This window comes from Sphaerodactylus townsendi, linkage group LG08 (assembly GCF_021028975.2).
Source record: "Sphaerodactylus townsendi isolate TG3544 linkage group LG08, MPM_Stown_v2.3, whole genome shotgun sequence".
NCBI classification, from domain to species: domain Eukaryota; kingdom Metazoa; phylum Chordata; class Lepidosauria; order Squamata; family Sphaerodactylidae; genus Sphaerodactylus; species Sphaerodactylus townsendi.
Genome location: NC_059432.1, coordinates 91,847,964 through 91,868,748, shown reverse-complemented (window position 1 = coordinate 91,868,748; position 20,785 = coordinate 91,847,964). Strand labels below are relative to the sequence as shown.

General features: G+C 41.8%; 1 protein-coding gene across 4 annotated transcripts in view; it reads right to left on the bottom strand.

The window, feature by feature from the left end:
- Window positions 1-355: 355 nt before the first annotated feature.
- Window positions 356-20,785, bottom strand: part of SMC4 (structural maintenance of chromosomes 4) — a 54,890-nt gene continuing 34,460 nt past the window's right edge. For all 4 annotated transcript variants that reach the window (XM_048506017.1, XM_048506015.1, XM_048506018.1 and 1 more), the window contains exons 18-24: window positions 19,539-19,728; window positions 18,297-18,441; window positions 11,829-12,002; window positions 10,453-10,635; window positions 5,939-6,171; window positions 3,720-3,903; window positions 356-822 (exon numbers count right to left, since the gene is read on the bottom strand). In XM_048506017.1, the coding sequence (XP_048361974.1) occupies window positions 646-822; window positions 3,720-3,903; window positions 5,939-6,171; window positions 10,453-10,635; window positions 11,829-12,002; window positions 18,297-18,441; window positions 19,539-19,728 (1,286 nt within the window). In that variant the 3' untranslated portion in view covers window positions 356-645. The remainder of the gene's footprint in view (window positions 823-3,719; window positions 3,904-5,938; window positions 6,172-10,452; window positions 10,636-11,828; window positions 12,003-18,296; window positions 18,442-19,538; window positions 19,729-20,785) is intronic.

Here is a 20,785-nt window from a genome sequence, read left to right as displayed (position 1 = left end):
GTTGAGAAATCCTACATATCCCTGCACAGCTCAGCCCAGACAGTTTCTTAACTACAAGAAAGGCCCTGTTCTGGGAAGAATCATTAGTTTTTAAGCTGGAAAGCCACCTATTCAGTCTGAATCTCAAATGGTTTAGTGTCAACTACAGCACTATCCATACTTTCCCCACCACCCACTAGAATAGATACCTGCATGAGGGAGGCAGTTATATCCCAGTACCTGTAGACAACAAACTGGAGCCATGAGAAGGTACCCTTACATCCCTTTGCTGTAGGAGAAAGGTGGCTGCAATTTGTATTTTTGGGGGGGTGGGGTGGAGAGAAAGAAGAGCTGGGCAAAAGAGCCAGGAAGCCCATGAGGGTAAGAAACTTATCATGAGTTTATTTTTTATTGCACATGTAAATAAAAACACAGTATAAAATGTACAATCCCCAAGTAAATCTATTGCTTATAAAGTGAACTGAAACTGTTAAGCTACAGACTATTTTCATCCAGTTACACATCAAGCAATACTTCAGAGGTGAAGGATGTCTCTACAGAAGAATTAAGATATTACATTTTAAAACGTTTTTTTTAAAAATGGTGTAGTAGTAGAAAATATTTATCAGAAAAATCTACTTGTTAAAATGGAAGTGGGTTCCACTGTCACGAGCAGCCAACAGAGCCGAGTTCAGCAAGTCCTTTCAGTGCAATTACTTTGGGATTTGTTGCAACACTTTTTGTTGTGTTGTAAGTCTTGTAGATGCCTATTAATCGATCAGCAATCTCAAACATATTGTTCCGCAGAGAAATGATGATGAATTGTGCATTTTTTGTTTGTTCCTGAAAATTGAAATATATTTTGTGTTAGTAGAGGTAATCATATACACTGAAAGACAAAAACCTCTTCTGCTGGCTTAGAAGTAAATGACAAAGTCCTCAAGTGGCTTCTCCTTACAGGGAAGGATGGGGAAAAGATAGCCTTTCTGAACTGTCCTCATCTGAGCCCTGCAGATAAAAGCAAAGTAGTGCCTAGGGCAGTGATGGCGAACCTATGGCACGGGTGCCAAAGGTGGCACTCAGAGCCCTCTCTGTGGGCACGCGCAAACAGAATGCCCCCTCCACACATTAGGCTGGCCTGGGCCGCTCGGCTTGATTATTAGCATTAAACCTAAGACCTAGTTTTGGGGAAGTAGTGTAGATAACCCTGTTAAGCGCTGTTAAACTAAAGCGCAATCCTTTATCTGGGAGTAAGCTCGGTTGCTGGCAATGGGGCTTGCTTCTGAGTAAACCCTCCAAGGCTCGTGATTCACCTGTTGGAAGAGTTGCATGGTTGCTTCAAAGCAAAGTCATCGACTACCACCAAGCTTACTCCTGAGTAACGCACGCCTCAGAGCCAACCGGTTTTTCTAAACAAAAACCTCAGTATTCAGGCTAAATTACTGTGTTGGCACTTTGCGATAAATAAGTGGGTTTTGGGTTGCAATTTGGGCACGGTCTCAAAAAGGTTCACCATCGCTGGCCTAGGGGATTTTTAATAGTTGGGGAACACATTGTCCAGTTTAAGTGGAATAATTTCTGACTTATTGAGTTGGTGAAAATGGAACGAAGAATCCTCTTTGACCATCAAAAAAAGAATATCCTGGAGATGATGGGACCTGCACAGACAAAAGCCGTGTTTGGTGGGGTTGTACTATGGAGTGGAATTGGGCAGACCTGAGGAAAAAACTGGCTGGATCTATTAAATGTTTGGGCAATATTACTAATAATAAAATGATTTCTAAAGTACTGTTTGTCCACATATGCCAATTCAGGAAAGGCAGGAAAATAAGGTGACCAGTATGGCAGTGCTTTTATAACTGTATATATAACAGCTTGGTGAATTATATCAGAAAAAGCAAAGAATTCTGCGAGGGGCCCTTTCCTGAGCAAAGAGGGCCCAATAAATGTGCAGAAAGAGAACAAGGTGGGGGGGGGGGCAGAAAGAGAGAGAAGGTACAGCACATCAAAAAGTTAAACAGAGAGCTGAGGTAGTGGGGCAAAAAGAGAAGATTGAGAGAAGGGGTGGAAGCATGGAGAGTGAGATGCAGAGAAAGAAAAATGGGGAGAACAGAAGAAAAAAGGTGGGGATGCCTATGGAAAACTTTTCCCATTTTCACAGGCCCCCTGCTGGCTCCCCTCTCTCCACTTTGTAAAGCTTGGATCCTCGCTTTGCAAATGTGGGAGTGCCTGTGGAGATGGGGAGGACTCTCCTTGTCCTCACAGGCACCCTCCTGCCTCCCACCTTGCAAAGTTGGATCCAACTTTGTACACAAGTTTTCTAAAGCTCATTGTATTTTCTCATAAATGGACTTTATTGCTAATTATCTGTAATGTAGTTGTACGTGGAACAATGTACACAATTTTCATTGTCCTGTTCAAAAGTGATACTGTAAGAGTGGGAAAATGTTTTAAGAGGTTGAAGAATCTTCCCCAAGATAATCTATTAAGGTCCTTTTATAGGGTGGTTGTTTAATAGTAATGGTAAGAGGTTTATCAGGGTACATCCATTTCGTGCAAATTTTTTTTCTCCTTCATATAACCCTAGAACTTGGCATTACCCACTGAAATGGACTGTCGAAAGGTTCAGATTGTCAAAAGAAAATAATTTTCACCTAATGAATTATTAATGTACAGGATAGTACTCATTTTGGACAGTAATAACATTGATTTGATTTGAATTTATATGATTGATTGCTGAAAGAGGAAGCAATGCCTATTCAATGAACTGTCGAACGCTTTCACGGCTGGAATGACTAGAATGCTGTGGGTTTTCTGGATTGTATGGCCATAGTATTTTCTCCTGACGTTTCACCTGCATCTGCATCAGGAGAACATACTAATGGAACACAGCCATACAACCCAGAAAACCCACAACATCCTAACACCTATTCGGTTTAGACAGTTTTAAAGCAGGATTAAAATTTAGTCATCAGAGCTAAATGGAGCCTTGAAGATTCAGAGGGGGTCTCCTTGCCCTACTTACACATGAAGCTGTCTGGTAACTGAATCAGGCCATCAAGGTCAGTACTGTCTACTCAGACTGGCAGCAGATCTTCAGGGTCTTTCACATCACTTACTGCCTGGTCCTTCCAGCTGCAGATGCCAGGGACTCAACTTCTGCATGCAAAGCAGAGGTTCTTCCACTAAGCTGCAGACTCCTCCCCTTACTCCTGGGATGCTGGTCTGTATGGGACCTTTCACCTGATCTAGCAAAGCTGTCTGCTATTTTTTTTCAAGACTGTCCACAATGTAGAGCAGTGGTTCTCAATCTCCTAATGCCATGGCCCTTTAATACAGTTCCTCATGTTGTGGTGACCCCCAACCCTAACATTTATCCATTTTACAGATGGGTTGCGACCCACAGGTTGAGAACCGCTGATCTAGAGGATAACTGACAGGTAAATTAAGAAGTTTTCAGATCTTCAATGGCAGAATGGATGCAACCTCTTCCACAGAACCTTCGTCCAGATTAATTAAAATGATAAAGTAACTCCTCTTCTAACAGAAGAGCCGCTTAACTTGGAGGAGGGCTTTAAAGAGCCAAAAGAAATGGTGGCGTGCAAGTATTTCAATCGTGCACCTTTACTCAGTGGAATGATAAGACTGGATAAGATCCACCCCTTATGCAAAACTAGAACTTGTTTAATATTAATCAACACACTAGTTCAGGTGATCCAGGGTTATTACGCAGTACTTACGTATATGTAAAAAGCTACAATGGACACATTTTTAAAATCGAGGGCTGCATCAATTTCATCCATAAAATACAAAGGAGTTGGCTTGTAATGATGAAGAGCAAAAACCAAAGCCAGTGAGCTAAGTGTCTTTTCTCCACCAGACAAGTTAAATATCTTTTTCCAGCTTTTCTTTGGTGGCCGAACGCTGAAAAATGAAAATAATATTTGTGAGTTTGATGGGTTCACTTTATTAATAGTGACATCAACTACATCTAACATTTACTACACTGTCTCTCTTTACTTCTTTTTATCTCATTCTGCCTGTCAGAAGCTCCAGGCAAGGTACATGGCCCTCACCTGCTGCAACCACCCACAAGAACCCTGCGTAGCAGATTAGCCAGGTTACTGGCCCAACGTCATCTGGTAAAGCTTCATACTGGAGGCAGGACTTGAACCTGGGTCTCCCAGGTTAAAATCTAACATTCTTCATCATCCCACAACACTCCTGTTTTGTGCCAGACTGCACCCCCAAATACCAGTGAGACAAAACAAGGCCTTGAATAGTAAGAAAAGCCACCTCCATTTTTTTGTACGTTTTGGAGGGGACCTTGATTTCTTTGTTTAGTTTGGGGTTTTTTTGGTTGTCTCTTTGAGCATGCCACTACCTCAGCACCACTGTTAAACTTTTGTTCTTCCGTGCAATGTAGGGCTGTGACATTTATGAGGCCAGAAAAGGAGAGGTGGAAAACTCTCGGTTCCCTACAAGGCAAACAATTAAAACATTATCAGTTCTTGCTGATGGGGTTGGAACCTTCCTTACAAGTGCCACTTTGTGCTTCAGAGAGGAGGTGGATCATGACCAGAGGCCTTACTTGAGGATTGCCCTGCTCTATGAAGCTCATCTGGCACGTCTCCTACTCACTTTTAGGCCAAACATTTAATTTTATACAGGATTTTAATTAAGGGGTTGATCTCAAATTGTTTTTACAGTCTTCTTCTAGCATGAGAACTGTTTAACAGGACTAATTTTAGGCTGCCAAATGTTTTCTGTGTGTGGTTTTTATGCTCTGAGTAGGTCTTTCATAAGATTTTTAGGCTATTTTAAGATTTTGTCATATTTGACATGGTAAGCCATTTCAAGAAGGCTCTCTGGAGAAGAAGCATATAAGATTTCTAAATAAATAAAAATTTAAAAAATTGCAGTGCTTTTAGCAGTCACTCACATACTGCAGCTTGAAGAGATGGTTTTTATATCCTGCTTTTCTTTACTGAAAGGGATCTCAAAGCAGCATACAATCGTCTTCTCCCTCACCACCACAGGCACCCAGTAAGATAAGTGGAGCTGAGAGAATTCTGAGAGAACTGTGAATGGCCCAAGATCACCCAGCAGAAATCAAACCCAGTTCTCCAGATTAGAGTCCACTGTTCTTTACCATGCTGTGCTATACTACACAGGGAGCCGAGGCTAACAGAATGACAGCTTGACAGACTTACCTAGCAGGAGCCCAGGAATTCTAGACTTGTTCTTATAGTTCACCACACTGGTTCTCACTTTAAATATAGGGGAGCTTAAGCTGTTGCCTTTGATCTGTCTAGCCCAGCTGTCACCTGTTCTCCATAGTCTCAAGCAGAGCTCTTTCTCAGCATTTCTACCCCCCATCTTAACTGAGAACCTTCTGCACCTTCAGTGCAGAAAGCTTATTGTGCTCTACCACTAAAGTGGTGGATCCCAGTTGATGTGCAATGATGAAAAGTAAATGATCAAAATTCAAGTGTAAGCATTTATAGGATTGCTTTGTAATACTGAATGATGTAAACCTGTCAGCCTGGTACTCTGGGAAGACAGAGCACCCAAATTTCAGACATCAAGAGATCTCTTTGCTAATCAAACCCTGTGAAGATAGACATTAGTATGAGCGTCTTATGGCTTGATTGCGACTGAGAGCGAGGGCTAATAGAAGAAGCCACCAGGCAGGATACCTCGGTACTAACATGAGAAGATGCTATTTTAAATGCCAACTCAGCAAGCACACTCCTAAAAAGGCAGTTCCTCAGTGTGGCACAGTTATGCTAAGACACGGCAAAAAAAATGCCCCTCTTTCATCTTCTGTCATTAATAAAAAATATAGCAGGATTTGTTCTTCTGTTAAACATTTGTTGAATGTACCCTACAGAGGTCATGAACAGCAGTCCTTTAACATGGCTTGTTTAGGCTGATAAAAGTTGCAGGCAACACCAACCTGAACATGATTCCTTCCGAGAAAGGATCCAGACTGTCGACAAGTTCAAGCTCTGCATCTCCTCCCAATGTAAGCATTTGGTAGTTTTCTTTCAGCTTATTTGTTATTACATTAAATCCCGCCATAAACTCATTAAGCCTTTGCTTTCGAAGATCTTCATAAGCTTGTCTAAAATTGTCTCTCTGGTTGGTAATCTCATCCAGCTCAGCAACACGTTTCAAATATAGCTCTTCCTGGAAATGAAAAAAACAAAACAAAACACAAAACCCATGAAACTAAACATTCATCGTTACTGTCTAGGTGTTTAGTTTAAACATTTGTATATCACCTTTTTCACCCAAGGTGAAATCTCCATATTACGATAAAGCCTCAAAATTTCAGTCTAAAGCTAGAACATTAAGAAACATCAATTAGCCCAGTGACAGTTGTCTGAAACCAGCCTATATCATTATCACTACTAATTTTAAAATTCATGCATTTTCTACTGGCCAATAATTTTATATTCATACAGTTTAGTAATCTGATGTCGTATCTAGTTATCAGTGAAATGTTACCATAAATTAAAAACAGACTTCCATTTACCTGTATCTGTTGTTCACCGAGAATCTTCTGTGCAGGCACTCATAGGGACTGCACTGTGCAGGCCAACCTCACAGCAGTTGTAAGCTAAAAGTCGTCTAGCAGGTGCTGAGCACCAGAACAGCAGGAAAACTTTCCTGCTTAACCCTCATGTGCTTCAGCACACACATGGTCCTCTCCCTCAGGCCCCTTCCGCACGGGCGCTGAGCGGGGTGCATTGGCATAAATTATGCCGATGCACACACCCCCTGGACCGTTCGCACAGATGGTCCCGGTAGGGGCGCAGGGGAAGGTGCAGCCTTCGCCTTCCCCAACCAGCTTACCTGCTCCTGCTGGCTTCTGTCGCGTTGTGGAGGCCAGGGGACACGCCAGGATGGCTCTGGAGACGGAGGCCGGGGGCGTGTCTCCTGGCCTCCACAACGTGATGGAAACCAGCAGGAGCAGGTAAGCTGGTTGGGGACGGCGGGAGGGAAACGCCGCCTTCCAGCAGCTGCTGTTTGCATGGCAGCGGGTTGAAGGCGCCACTTTTGAAAAACCTCACTTGTGGAGCGAGGTTCAAAAGTGGTGTTTCTGCACTGCTAGGGCAGCGCAAGCGCAAGCAGCGCAAGCTGTGCAAACGCCTCCCCAGGGCACTGTATTCCGCCTGTGCGGAAACATCCACAGTTTGAGTCACCATTTGGTTTCTAATTTACTTTATTACCTATTTTTTGAGAGCTCACGGCAGGAAGGAGAGAATGTGTGCCTGCACAGAAGATACTCAGTGAACAACAGTTACAGGTAAGTGCAACTGTTTTCATTTTCAGTCTTCTGTGCAGTCTCGTGTAGGGATTCTAGCAAAGTACTCACCAGAATGTGGTGTAATGCCCTCAATGACCCTACTTAAAAAGTAACTGGAGAACTGCCTCCCCCATTCCTTTTCTGGCTTGAAGGTCCACAGTATAGTATTCTATACATGTTTCAGCTGAAGCCCAGCTAGCCATTCTGTAGATGTCCAGCAGTGGCACTCCGTCAAAGAGTGTCCTAATGGAGTGAGCATGAATGCCTAGAAAGCAGGAGGGCTTGGTATTTTCATAATACAAAGTAATTTCATAATACACTATCCATATGGAAATGGAAGTTTTCTCACCCTTCCTAGGATAGAAAAAACAGAAAGGGTTGAAACTCTTCTGCATTCCTTTGTCCTGTATAAATAAAACCACAAAGCTCTCCGAAAATCTAATGTGTAGAGTGCTTTTTCATGTTGGGAGTGGAACACCAGAGAAAGGTGGAACTTGAATACCACTTTGGCCAGGACTGCACACTGGGTGACAGCACCACCCTTTTGTCAAACATATTTTTTAAAAGGGGGGGTCCATCCTTAAGGCAGCTAACTCACTAACCCTTCTAACAGAGGTAATTGCTACTGGTTAGGATAGTCAAGGAACAAGAACCCAGTGGTTCAAAGAGTGTTTGAATTAATTATGCTAACACTACAGACTGACCACTAAGGGACTAAGGTAGGTCTAGGTGGGAAAGTGTTCAGAAGGCCTTTCAAGAGTTGCTTTGATAATTTATGGGAGAACACTGAACATCCCTCTATCTCAGGGAGGTGATAGGAGATCACTGCAAGGTAGATTTGAGTCCTGACACTCTCGGGTGAAGGCTCGCGTGTCCATGCCTTCTTCATTTTCGATTTTGTTTTGCTCTGTGCTTTGACTTGAGCTTAGGCTTCTTAGCAGGAGACTTGTACGCCAACCTAGGAGCCCAGGGAGATTGTGATTGGGCCTGACGGTGAATCAATTCTGAATGCAAGTCTGACAGAATCAATCATTCAGTGACAGAGGATGACGGTTTAGAAGCCCATTCTGGGCCTCTTCATCAGTGCATCCATAGCCTGGAGAGCTTTCTCCCAAAGGACAACCTTCAACTTCAATGCCCCATCACTTTTAGATTTGAGAATGAGTTGCTGACAGGCCTTACACGAGGAGACATTACGTCGTTCCCCCAGACATAATAGACACAGTTTATATTTGTCAGTCCTGATCATTTTAGTTTTGCAGTTTTTACATTTATTAAGTACCTTCTGAACCATTTTCTGTTGGACTTCACAGCCTACTGTCTTATGGAGGGGTGGGAAAAGGAGATCAGGGTAAGGAAGGATTCCCTATCATCTCTCCTAAAAAAAAGAGAACATTGGAGACCATAGAAATTGACTCCTGGTCTCATACTGCAGATGTGATGAGGTGCTAGTAGGCACACTGACTCCTTAGGTGAGGAACCGTCTGTGCCTTGGAGTAGGTGACAGGCAAGAAATCTTGCCATTCTGGTGCGCAGCGCCCCCTAGAGCACTTTAAGCTTACAACTACTCTGAGGTAGGGCTGCACAGAAGATCAAAAATAAAGCACTGTTCCCTTCCAGTAAATTGGCATTTTATATAATTAGTAGGAGCAGCAGTGGTGTAGGAGGTTAAGAGCTCGTGTATCTAATCTGGAGGAACCAGGTTTGATTCCCAGCTCTGCCACCTGAGCTGTGGAGGCTTATCTGGGGAATTCAGATTAGCCTGTACACTCCCACACATGCCAGCTGGGTGACCTTGGGCTAGTCACAGCTCTTCTGAGCTCTCGCAGCCCCACCTACCTCACAGGGTGTTTGTTGTGAGGTGAAAAGGGCAAGGAGATTGTAAGCCCCTTTGAGTCTCCTGCAGGAGAGAAAGGGGGGATATAAATCCAAACTACTCCTCCTCCTCTTCTTCTTCTAGGACTTCCCCCTATCATACAATGAAGCTCATCTGCTTCCTTTCCTGCAGCAGCTCTCTGAATTTGTGTTCCGTGGTTGTCAGTTCTCCCTGAGAAGAGCAGAGAGGGCAAAATGGACTCTGCAAGAAGGGGTGGGGGGTTTGTTGAAAGTACTGTTGCTTCTTCTGAAGATAAAAGCACCTTTCTTGTTTTTAGAAGGGTATGTTGGATACAAGCCACTATATCCATATTCTGTAGGGCTTTCAAATGTTGCCTTTAAGGTTCAGATTGGCCTCTTTGATATTCAAACAAGATTTACTAAGAATGAATGTTCCAATTACAAGTTAACTCACACAAGCAACAGAAGTTCAAAAACAGTTTTGGTGCACGCAAAGATCTGATAGGTCAATGAAGGTTTATTGTATTTGCACTGTTTCCCCAAATACAAATGCAAACACATTTATAAGAAATCTCCATCTTTCATGGCATTCTGCAACTCTCTTAATCCTTTAATATATCTTTGTAAGGCTAGTCTATTACCCCATTTCTAAAGATAACTGTAAAAGGAATGAACTTTCACTGTAATGCAGTACAATGTGACCACGTTAGAAGCAAAAGCGCTAGCTTCGTAGTACAACATTTGCAAATTAAAACGATACTAGTATCACAGACCAATAGTTCACTTTCTTCACCAATGGCTCCAAATTCCAATTACCCCACAAGTTCTTTTTATATGGTCACTAACAAAATTGTCATCTAACGCTACAATGTCACATATCTCTGTGCTTTGCATCTTTTACTTCTTTCTTTTCGTTTGGCAGTGTTGAAACATGGCACCTGACCAAGGATAACCAATTACTCCTTTAACTCTGAACTCCAAGGATTATTTTCGAAGGCTCAAGGCTTCCACGTGTGCTCAAAAACATTTCTGTGTAGTGACATTCCACAGAGAAATTACTAGTCTAAAAGTCATTTGCTGTGTAGTTTGAATATACTTAATCTAATTCACCCCAATTCATATTAGGTTAACAAATAATATGACTTCCTTGAACATTTGCTTTCTCACAGAAACAGTCTGTGAGAAAGGGACTCCACATTAAGAACAAAATGTCAATCATATAAAGCCCTGATAAAGGGGGTGATCTTGGATCCAATCTTGTTACAGATCTGTATTTGATTTTAAATATGTTGTGACAATTGGAATATATAATACATGCTTACCTTTTTATTAAATTCAGCAATAGCACCTAAATTTGGCTTCATTTCATGACACTGAGCTTCCAAAAGAGCTATTTGTCTAGTTATGGTTTCTGGGTCTTTAATTGCCTCAAGTTCTTCTTGACTGAGCACTGGAAGTTCTTCTGCTTGCTCATTCTCCACAGAATGCAGTGAGATTTTTGATACCTAAAATACATTTAAGGAGTGAATACATTGATCTTGTCCCCTCATATGCATAACTATAAAGCTGGGTGGTGAACAGTTCTAGGCTACATGCATACAAAACTAACTGAGAATCTTATGATTGTATGAGGCTGGAAATCAATGGGTTTAGTGAAGAGTAACTCTGCTCATTACTCCCTTCTGTTCCTATTAATCAGCATATTTAAGTTTTTCCCAATTTGATCAAGCACTAGTATGTTATAACCCCTAGAAACAATAAAATCAGAAAATGAGGTCACAAAAAATGTGGAATTTGATTACACTGAATGGACACTGCAATAACCCAACAGACATAGCCCTCACAGGAGACTTTGTAGAGAGACAAGGGAGATCTCTTTGAATATCATCCGACACAGGAAATTGGCAGCAGAAGTATTCTATTCAATGAGCAGAGAACATACGGAACTGAGTAAATCAACTTCGAATCAAATTTCAAAATTCTAATAAACATTCTGCTGGGAGAATCAGAACTTCACAGTGTCAGGAATAACTACAGAAAAAGAACCAATGTGGAGGTTGGGGGGTGTTGGAAAATTTCCTCCCAAAATTGCTGCTGTCTCAGAACTCCACACACTTCTCCAGGTGGAGCTGAGAGGCAGCAGCAATGGTGGATCCAAAGCAGCAGGAATCATGCCAGATTTTTTCCACATTATTTGGGATCTGCTTTTTGGATCCCTTTAATCTGCCACTTTTTGGGGGTACCCCCTCCCCCCAATATCAATGAAGTATTTTGGGTCTTTAAAAATATTTAGCCAAATGCCCATCCCTACTGTGTTACTCTCCTTGAAATTCAGAAAAGAAAAACCACCAAACTCTCACCAGAATGAACTGATTCACTGAGAATTCATCATAAAATAGGAAACATGAGATAGAAAAAAGTATTTTGGAAAAGTAAGCCGGAAAAAAAACTACCCAGATGGCTGAAGAATACTATTTCAGGATTTGTGTAGAATGAACACTCTCAAATGAGATTTTGCTGATAGCTTTTTTAAAAGCAAGCCTTTTTAGAGGACATTGTAGTTTGGTGTATAATCACATGCACAATAACACCTGGTGTAACATTTGAACTGTGATAATACTGGAGAAAACATTTACATAATCAAGCCTTCCTAACACAAAGATTTACCTTATTTACATACAAAACAGGTGTTTATTACCTCTTTGTGCCAATATTTAATCTTTGATTGATGTTCAGCAACATGAGTATCCAGCTGTTCAATTTTAAGTTTAATACTGAGAGCTTCTTTTTGAAGTGAATGTTCTTCTTCTTGGATAGCTTTGATCTCCTGAAGGACAGATCTGTGATTCTGCTGAATCTCTGGTAAGGAGTCCTAAAGAAAGATTGTAAGCCAATGTTGGCCTGAATCCATATGTGACAGGAGCTTGAATTTCTAGTGTTTCCATTAAACATTTAATTCTGAATTAAAACAATTCATGCACAGAACCATAGCTATTGCTTGGAGTTAAATAACTGCAAAAGTTGCAAAAGTCAGTATGAAGCAGAACTATGCCAGTAAAAATATCAAAAGGTCTTTAATGCCAAGATCATGTTCTGTGCAGTAAAAAATGTCACTTATTAATATGTGACATTAAACAGAAGAATTATGCTTAGATTGTATACATCTGATTACTATATTCAAATAATCAATCTAGACTTTGAATAATGTTGGTCACAAATGGGCCATTATGTAATGTATCATAAAGGTTTCAAAAATAATTCATAACCTTTCCAAAACAGCCAGCTGACACCCAATTTTCTATTCCTTCTCCACCAGGACTTCTTGCATTTTCCCCATCTAGTATCCACTGTGGCTTCTTTCCTAGCAGAGAAAACTGTTTTCATCTAGAAGAAGGCAGGCCTAAAGCACTACTCCAACCATGTAAAAGATCAGAGAATCTGCTTACCTACTTGTTTGCCTGAGAGAAGGCTGAGACTGTACAGATAGTTGAAATCTTTCCTCTGTCCGCTAGGGGGCAGGTTCTTCATAAAATAAAGAAGTGGGCAGAACTGGACTAGGACCCCCCCGCCAAAATTCTTCCCCAGAGCAACTACTGTTACCTCAGCAATAAGTACAACTAAACTTCTAGAAAAAAAACCTAAGGATGACCATGGCCCAGTGAATGCTGATTACTGAGTGTTTACTGGATCACCTTTATATGAACAAGAAGAAAAAGAACTCACTGGACAAGCAAGCTCTCCATATCCCCTACTGTCTTTAGTGGTCCAGACAAATGGGCCATTCAGAACAGCTCTGGTTGGGGGGGGCACAAAAAACTAGATTCAATGTAGAACACCTGACTGAAGCACCTTTCTGACAACAGACCCTGTTAATAAACTTGTTTAGCAGCCACAGTGTACAAATCCTGCACAGAACATCCCAAGCTTCTAGTCCAGTCCTTAGTCTTCAGGCACAAAGATGTAAAAACTCCAGTTCAGGGCAGAATGATCCCTGACTGAGGAGACCAGGATGAGCGATAGCTCTGTTGCAGAAGTCTTTGCCCTTTGAAAAAGAACAGGAGGGCCTCTTCTCTTATTGCTGGAGACTGGAAATCGCACTGCTTTTTGTCTGTGGGAATCTCAGACTTGCAGAATTCTGAAAGGAATGTTTTCCTTTCAGGAGTTTCTCAATCTGCAGACAAGCCAGCTGTGTCATCCTTAGTAACAGAAGGGTGATATTGTAGGAATTTTCTTGAGGTAATCACTGTCCCCCAAACATTTAGTCTGGCATCCATAGCCACTTGTGGCTCACATAAGGCAATTCCAACATAAAATCTCACCCAACTAGGTAGAAATGAAGGCTCTTGCTAAGGATAATCAAACAACCCCTCACTCCCCATCCCACTTTGGCTGAGATGAGGTGATGAAGGACTCCTTGAGGAACCATGGCAGACACAAGAGAACCGAACAGAAGGGACAGTATGCTGAAACATATAGGAACTCGGACAACCTGAGATACCAACAGTGGGAGTCTGGATTCTCATACTGCAGTCTGAAAGACTGCCATCTGGGCAGCATCAATAAATATGCCCAGATACTGAATGTAGTGTTATTGGAAGTTATGTGATTTCTTCCTGCTCATTATGAATGTGTGCACAAGAAGAGATAGAGTTGTTGTATTTGCATGTCTTCCTGTACTATAGCCTAACCATCAATTATTTTTAGTGAAGGTCTGCATTCATGACTATCCTTGACTTAGACAAGGTTTTGGACAATGTGACAAACCCAAATGACAGCATGCAGTACTGACAGTGCTTCCTGCAATATGCACAGCTTGGGAAACTGTGGTAATAGAGCCAATGTGGTATAGTGGTTAAGAGCAGGTGCACTCTAATCTGGAGAACCGGGTTTGATTCCCAGCTCTGCCACTTGAGCTGTGGAGGCTTATCTGATGAACTAGATTAGCTTGTGCACTCTTAAGACATGCCAGCTGGGTGACCTTGGGTTAGTCACAGTTCTTTGGAGATCTCTCAGCCCCACCTACCTCACAGGGTGTTTGTTGTGAGGGGGAAGGGAAAGGAGTTTGTACGCTCCTTTGAGTCTCCTTACAGGAGAGAAAGAGGGGTATAAATCCAACTCTTATAACTAGGGGATGTAGATAGGCAGTTTTTGAGATCAATTGAGCTCCTGATCTTCTCAGTGGACAACCATTGTGAGGATGGGCACCATGGTTTCCATCTTAAAATAACTGACATGGAATCTGTTGATCCTCTACAAAGTAAAAATGGCTCTCACCTGGTCATCGTTTTGGAATACAGGTAGGAGTATTTATCCTGCTGCTATTAATCAGAAAGTACATGCTCTATACAGCACCAATTTGGAACACCCTCTGGGTTGTATCGGAAAATTATATGAACTTTGGTGTGATTCTGGCCATCAGAATGAGATCAGAACTCTGTCTATATACTTTCTAGAATTCCAGACATCTTCCCCATCCACTGATCTGGTGCTAACAGGCTCCAGACAGAAGGAAATTTCTGCAACCAGACCCCAGTTCTGATAGGTAACATCTGTTCTAAAGAAGTCAGAAAGATTATTTAGAACTTTCTTTCATCAGAATGAATTGCAATTGCAATGGCTGCCAGAAGTCTGCATCTTTAAATTAAAATGTCTAGAGGCCTTGAAAGGCCAGAAAGGTCTGGAAGCAAATCTATGCAACTGAGATCTTTTGGCTGCCCAGCAAATGAAGAAACAAAAATAATCAGATCCTCCTGCTCTGAAGGATGTGGCTAATTGTTTGTGAAAAGGACCACAGAAAAGGAAGAAATCTGCATTTCAACTTTCCATCAGCCACAACCACCTTATCTAATTATTTCCCAAACAAGGTGTTGCCTTCACATTTCAGAGGTAATGAGAGACTTGGATGGCATGGCTTCCTGCCATAGCCTGAGCCACACAACAGCTACCACTTAAGTAGCTGTGATCTCACGAGTAAGTGAAGAACATCCAGTTTGATTTCTGTCCCCAAAGCTAAGTGTTGAACAATATCACTGAGGATATTGCTACAGGTTCCAACATTTGTTTTTCTTAAAAGGATTGTGACACAGAAAAAAAAGCTCTGGCTAATGAGAGATCATATGGCTATTCTGACTAGAGCTCAGACTTCATTACTTTTTAAATGAAGATGTCCACCTATTGGTACATGTTCCCAGACTCAACAGATGGGTCAAAATCCTCAGCTCAAGGCAGGGATCCCAATCTGATTCTGTTTCCACACATGGCAGAGGTCTGGTAGGTTACTTGCTCAGGGGAATCTCCTTTTACAGCTTTTCTTCTGAAGAGGAAATGCTATATACAAACCAGAGGGGGAAAGATGGGCAAAAGGTAACGTCAAAGACCCCAGACAGAAACAGGAAAAAAGGCCCAGAAGCCTGTAGAAAAGGGGGTGGGATTTGTGTTTCAAAATGCTTGAGGCCCACAGAATGACCCCCTTCCTGCCATGTTAGCAATCATGGGATTTCTGCATTCTCAGGCTAACTTTTGAGAAGACTCATACTTCCCAAGCAGGTGAAATTCAATTATGGTGCAGGGTGACCCTGCGCTCGTGCCTGTCTCAAGTTTCCTGTTTTTTGTTTTAAAAGGAACTTTTCTTCATACTTACTGTGAGGAATGAAAAAAGCATTGAGCAATGAAGAGAATATCACCAGGGAGAAAGAGAGTAATGGGAAAGGCCACAATCTCCCAGTTCTGTGCTTCCAGAAAGGAATTAATTTGTGGAAGCAGAGCTTTCTCTTCTTTTGCTTACCTTCTGAAGTACCAAATTACTCTACAACCCCTTTCGCCCTTATTTAAATAAATAAAAATGGATATTTTTACTGTATTCATTTTATTCTGTAAGCTGCACTGAACTAGTATCTGGAGAGGCAGCATATATTATTATTATTATTATTATTATTATTATTATTATTATTATTATTATTATTATTATTATTTTTATTAATAATAATAATAATAATAATAATAATAATAATAATAATAATAATAATAATAATAATAATAATAATAATAATATGGGTCCATATGGGTCCCTTAACATCATTGGGACCTACTGTTCCCCCCTCCTCCTCCTTTTTGGAAGAGTTAAGTAAGGGTTTTTCGTGGGATGCCGATGTTACGAAATAATCGCTGTTTTAATGGGATTAATTTTTATAGTTCATGGGGCTTGAGTATTAATTATAGGTTTATTTATTGACTAATTATTTATTCGCTCCTCTTTTGATAATGGTGTTTTATGATGATTTTATGTATGATGTTGTACACAGCCCAGAGCCCTTTGGGGATAGGGCGGTATACCAAATCAAATAAATAAAAATAAATAAATAAATTTATTGAACTTGATAAACCGCCCACCCCCAAAGGGTGTCCAGCAACCCCCCCGTAAAACAGCAAAGACTAACTAAAGTAGAACTTTAAATTATTCTCTGCTGCCCTCTTGGGGTCAGTCACAAAGCTGCACAAAAGAGATAAAGAAATAAACGATATTAAATAAAAAAGAAGTCCAAATGCCATTTCTGAGTAGGGTAAAAGGAGAGATTATAAACCCATCTCCTGCCGTGAGAGCTGAGAGAAGGGTGAAGGCTGGAAGGGCCCAAAATAGCTATGCAGTAAGCCTCTTTCAAAACATACAAACAGGAAATTTATTGTCAAAGGCTTTTACAGTTGGAATCACTGGGGTGCTGCGTGATTTCTGGGCTGTATGGCCATGTTCTAGTAGCATTTTCTCCTGACGTTTCGCCTGCATCTGTGGCTGGCATCTTCGGAGGATCCTCTGAAGATGCCAACCATAGATGCAGGCAAAATGTTAGGAGAAAATGCTACTAGAACATGCCCCAACAGGAAATTTGTCCTCATAGCCAGAGAGGGAGCAGAGGGAATGCCTGCCTACAGCATTCACAAGCAGTAGCAACAAATGCCATGCTACTGAACTAACTGCTGACTAGACCCTCATAAATGGGAATGGGGATTGAAAATTAAACGAGAGATTAAGAAGAGATGTCCTGTCTCCCACTGGGATAAAGATGTGCCTGTGGCCCAAACTCCCCTGATGATAGATACCACTGCCATTTCTGTATTCAGAATTTGGGGGAGGGTGTCAGCTGCACAGAATCATGTGGCTGCTTGAAACCCCCTTCCTCATAGCTCCCAGATTAAGAGGAAAAAGGGGGAGTTGAAACACAGACATGAGGCTGGCTCAGTGCCCTTCCAGCCAACTCCAAATGACAAAGAACTTTCGATCTTCTTACCAAAATATTTTTTTCTCCTTTGAAATTCTACCTGGACACAAAGACAGCCCGTGCCAACTTGCTAAACCAGAACATGCCCAAAGGAATCTGAAGTGGTTCACTCTGGAGGGAAGAGAAAGGCTATCTCTGGGAAGAAGCATCCTGGCCAATTATTTCTTCTGTAAAGAACCCGCCAACTAGTGGATGGAGAGGAAAGCACAGTTTGGACCACTGGAACGTGACAAATGCAAAAAAAAAATTATTGTTTTCTGAAAGGGCTTAAGAAAATGCTGGCAAGCTTCCAGCACTCCCACACTCCGCAAAGCCTGGAGAATGAGGGATAAACTAACATATGACCCAGGGGTACTATCTGCTTAACAGTGCCAAGATGTACACAATATGGTTATGACATTTCCCACAGACAAGCTGCATCTGAACCCTTGTGCTTTGGCATGCAATTGCTTGCACAGAGACTGCTGCTACTCATTCTGAGCATGCAGGTAAATTATAAACCTGGGGCAACTGATGAGAAGGGAATGGCCACTGGAACTCCTGCACTAAACAAGAGCTCCTTTAACATGAAATGTGGCAGACTACAGCCGGGATCATGGGGAATGCTGCTTCTCTATATGCCTGAAAGTACTAACATTATGGGCTATGGAGAAATTAATCAGTTTCATTTTTACTGCACAGAAGCACAATTTCAACAGACTATGGTCTATGTGGGCTGCATGGTACCCCATATGCCTTTCACAGAGATTTTTTATACTACTGCTGGAAACTTGCCAGCAAACTCATAAGTGCTTGCAGAAAAGCACTAATTTTATACCTCACGGGCACACTTAGTGTTTATATACTCTTAAGCCACATTCCACTTGAAGAACAGAAACCAGTAGCGTACATACTTCAGCTTTTTTGCTGCTATTCATAACTTCAGCAGCTCTGTCCTCCAGTGTACTCAGCTGTTCCATTAAGTCTTGCATTTCTTTTTTATTCTCTTCAATTTCCTTCTCAATGCAAAGGACAGAATCCTGGGATTTTTTCAGGTTTCTAAACACAGTCAATATAAAGAAGTTGACATTACAGACTTCCACGTAATGGCATTAACACCTTAAGCAGTTGTTATTTTATACCTTGCCTATCTCCATGGGGCCCTGAAACCAGTTACATCCTTCTCCTGTCCTCCATTTTAGCCTCACAACAATCCTGGGAGATAGATTAGGCTGACAGTGTGAGACTGGCAGAAAGTCATCCAGCAAACTTCCAGGGAAGCATGGAGATTCATGCCTAGGTTTCCCATAACCTCGTCTGGCACTCTAGGTTATGGCACTCTAGGAGCAGCAGTGGCGTAGTGGTTAAGAGCAGGTGCACTCTAATCTGGAGGAATCGGGTTTGATTCCCCGCTCTGCCGCTTGAGCTGTGGAGGCTTATCTGGGGAATTCAGATTAGCCTGTGCACTCCAACACATGCCAGCTGGGTGACCTTGGGCTAGTCACAGTTCTTCTGAGCTCTCTCAGCCCCACCTACCTCAAAGGGTGTTTGTGGGGGGGGGGGAAGGGAAAGGAGTTTGTAAGCCCCTTTGAGTCCCCTGCAGGAGAGAAAGGGGGGATATAAATCCAACTCTTCTTCTAACTACTACATCATAGCAATTCTCGGTATAGATTAAAATTTCTGCAGAAAATAATTGGAAAAAAGGCCAGCACTGCATATGGTCACACTCATATTTGATATATCTGATTTATTAATATGGAGCAGTCTTGGGCTCACATTGACTGAGACATAAAGAATTGGAAATACGGGCACTTTCTGGAGGAGGCAGAAGCTACACATCTAGATTCTTTCTTTCTATTACAATATTCTCCATGATTTTCTTCCTCAATGGATTCCCTGTCACCGTATTTCCAGTCCAATGTGTATTTTTTAAAAAGCTCTCCATAATTTTATGCACAGAATTAATTCAACTTGAGTCTTCACTTTAAAAAAAGAAAAAAAAGGAACAACTTCCCTTATCAAGCTATAAGAAAAAATGGTTATAACCATGTTCCAAAGCCATAAATTCTGGTGTCTGTTTTACAGTATGACACAGAATGTCACTTTATGCTCTTATGATGTTGGCACAGTAAAGAATGTAAAACATGTTATCATACCTGTCTGCGGTCTTGATTGCCACCTGAGCTTTAGTAACTGCAGAAGCACACTGATCTAGTTCCTTAGTTATCTTATTGAGATTGTCTTCCTGAGGTTTCAGTTTATTGTTACTGATTTCAATTATGAGATTATGTAGTCTCTTAACTTCCATTTCCAATTTACCAGCCTTTGCAGCAACTTTGTCATAATCTGTCAAAAACAGAAGTGGTAAAATGTTGAAAGCTTTAGTTTTTAACGGTTTATAAAGATAAATTTAGTTATTCAGAAGGAATAATATCACTCAAATTGTTAAAGGTTTTAGGAGCAACTATCCAAGGACAGAACTAACCAAGGCCTTTGCTCCAGCAACTCACAGATACCCTCACATTTACTCTTGTGGCAACTGAGGAATGCCCCTAGTGGGTTGATAAGTGCATTCAGGACGGCCAGCAACCAGTTTTGAGGCTGCAAGGGTGAACACTCTGGAGACTATTGATTCCATGGAGATAGCCTTGATCATCATGACAATGGCTTCGTGCATTTTCCTAGATAGATGGCCCACCCTGTGGTCTAACCTATCCTTAATAGTGCCTTCCCCATCCTCAGACACTAGCCTTGTGGAGTGGAGCACCGCTATGGGAGCATCCATAAGTGACACCTGCATATAGTAGTTAATATAGGCAGGCATGAGTACATCTTTTTCAGAAACCCTGGGACCTGCCTATTAGTAGTAGAATTGGCCCATTTGGCTTTAACCTACATTTCAAAAAACGTTGGAAAGAGGAAGACCTTTTCTTGGGGGTAACCTGGGGAAAGACCTTGTCTCCAGCATGGGTGGACTTGATACCAGGGTTATTCAAGTTCTCTCCTTTCCCCGAGCAGACTAGGATTTACTCAATAGATACTGAAAATCCTCAGGCTTGAAAACCTGAGGAATTGCTCAGTCACTTATATCCTCCTTGGCTTCATCCTGGGACAGGAATTTACCCTCCTCCCTGGAATCCTCCTGGCTTTTGGGAAAGGGGGGTCCCTCAAAGGTGGCTTATCTTACCCCTATTTCTGGTGGCCTCAGTTGGCCTGGGGGCTGTTCCCCCCCCCCAGGTGATACCCAGGAAGGAGGTGGGAAAGTTATGTTTGAAGTCCCAGCCGCTGTAATGAGACGCCTTTCTTCTATCAGAGACAACATTTCCTCACTCATGGAGGCTCTAAAAGCTTAGAACATTCTCATTAGGTTAGAGTTGTTTATCAAGGCACAGGGGTTACCAGG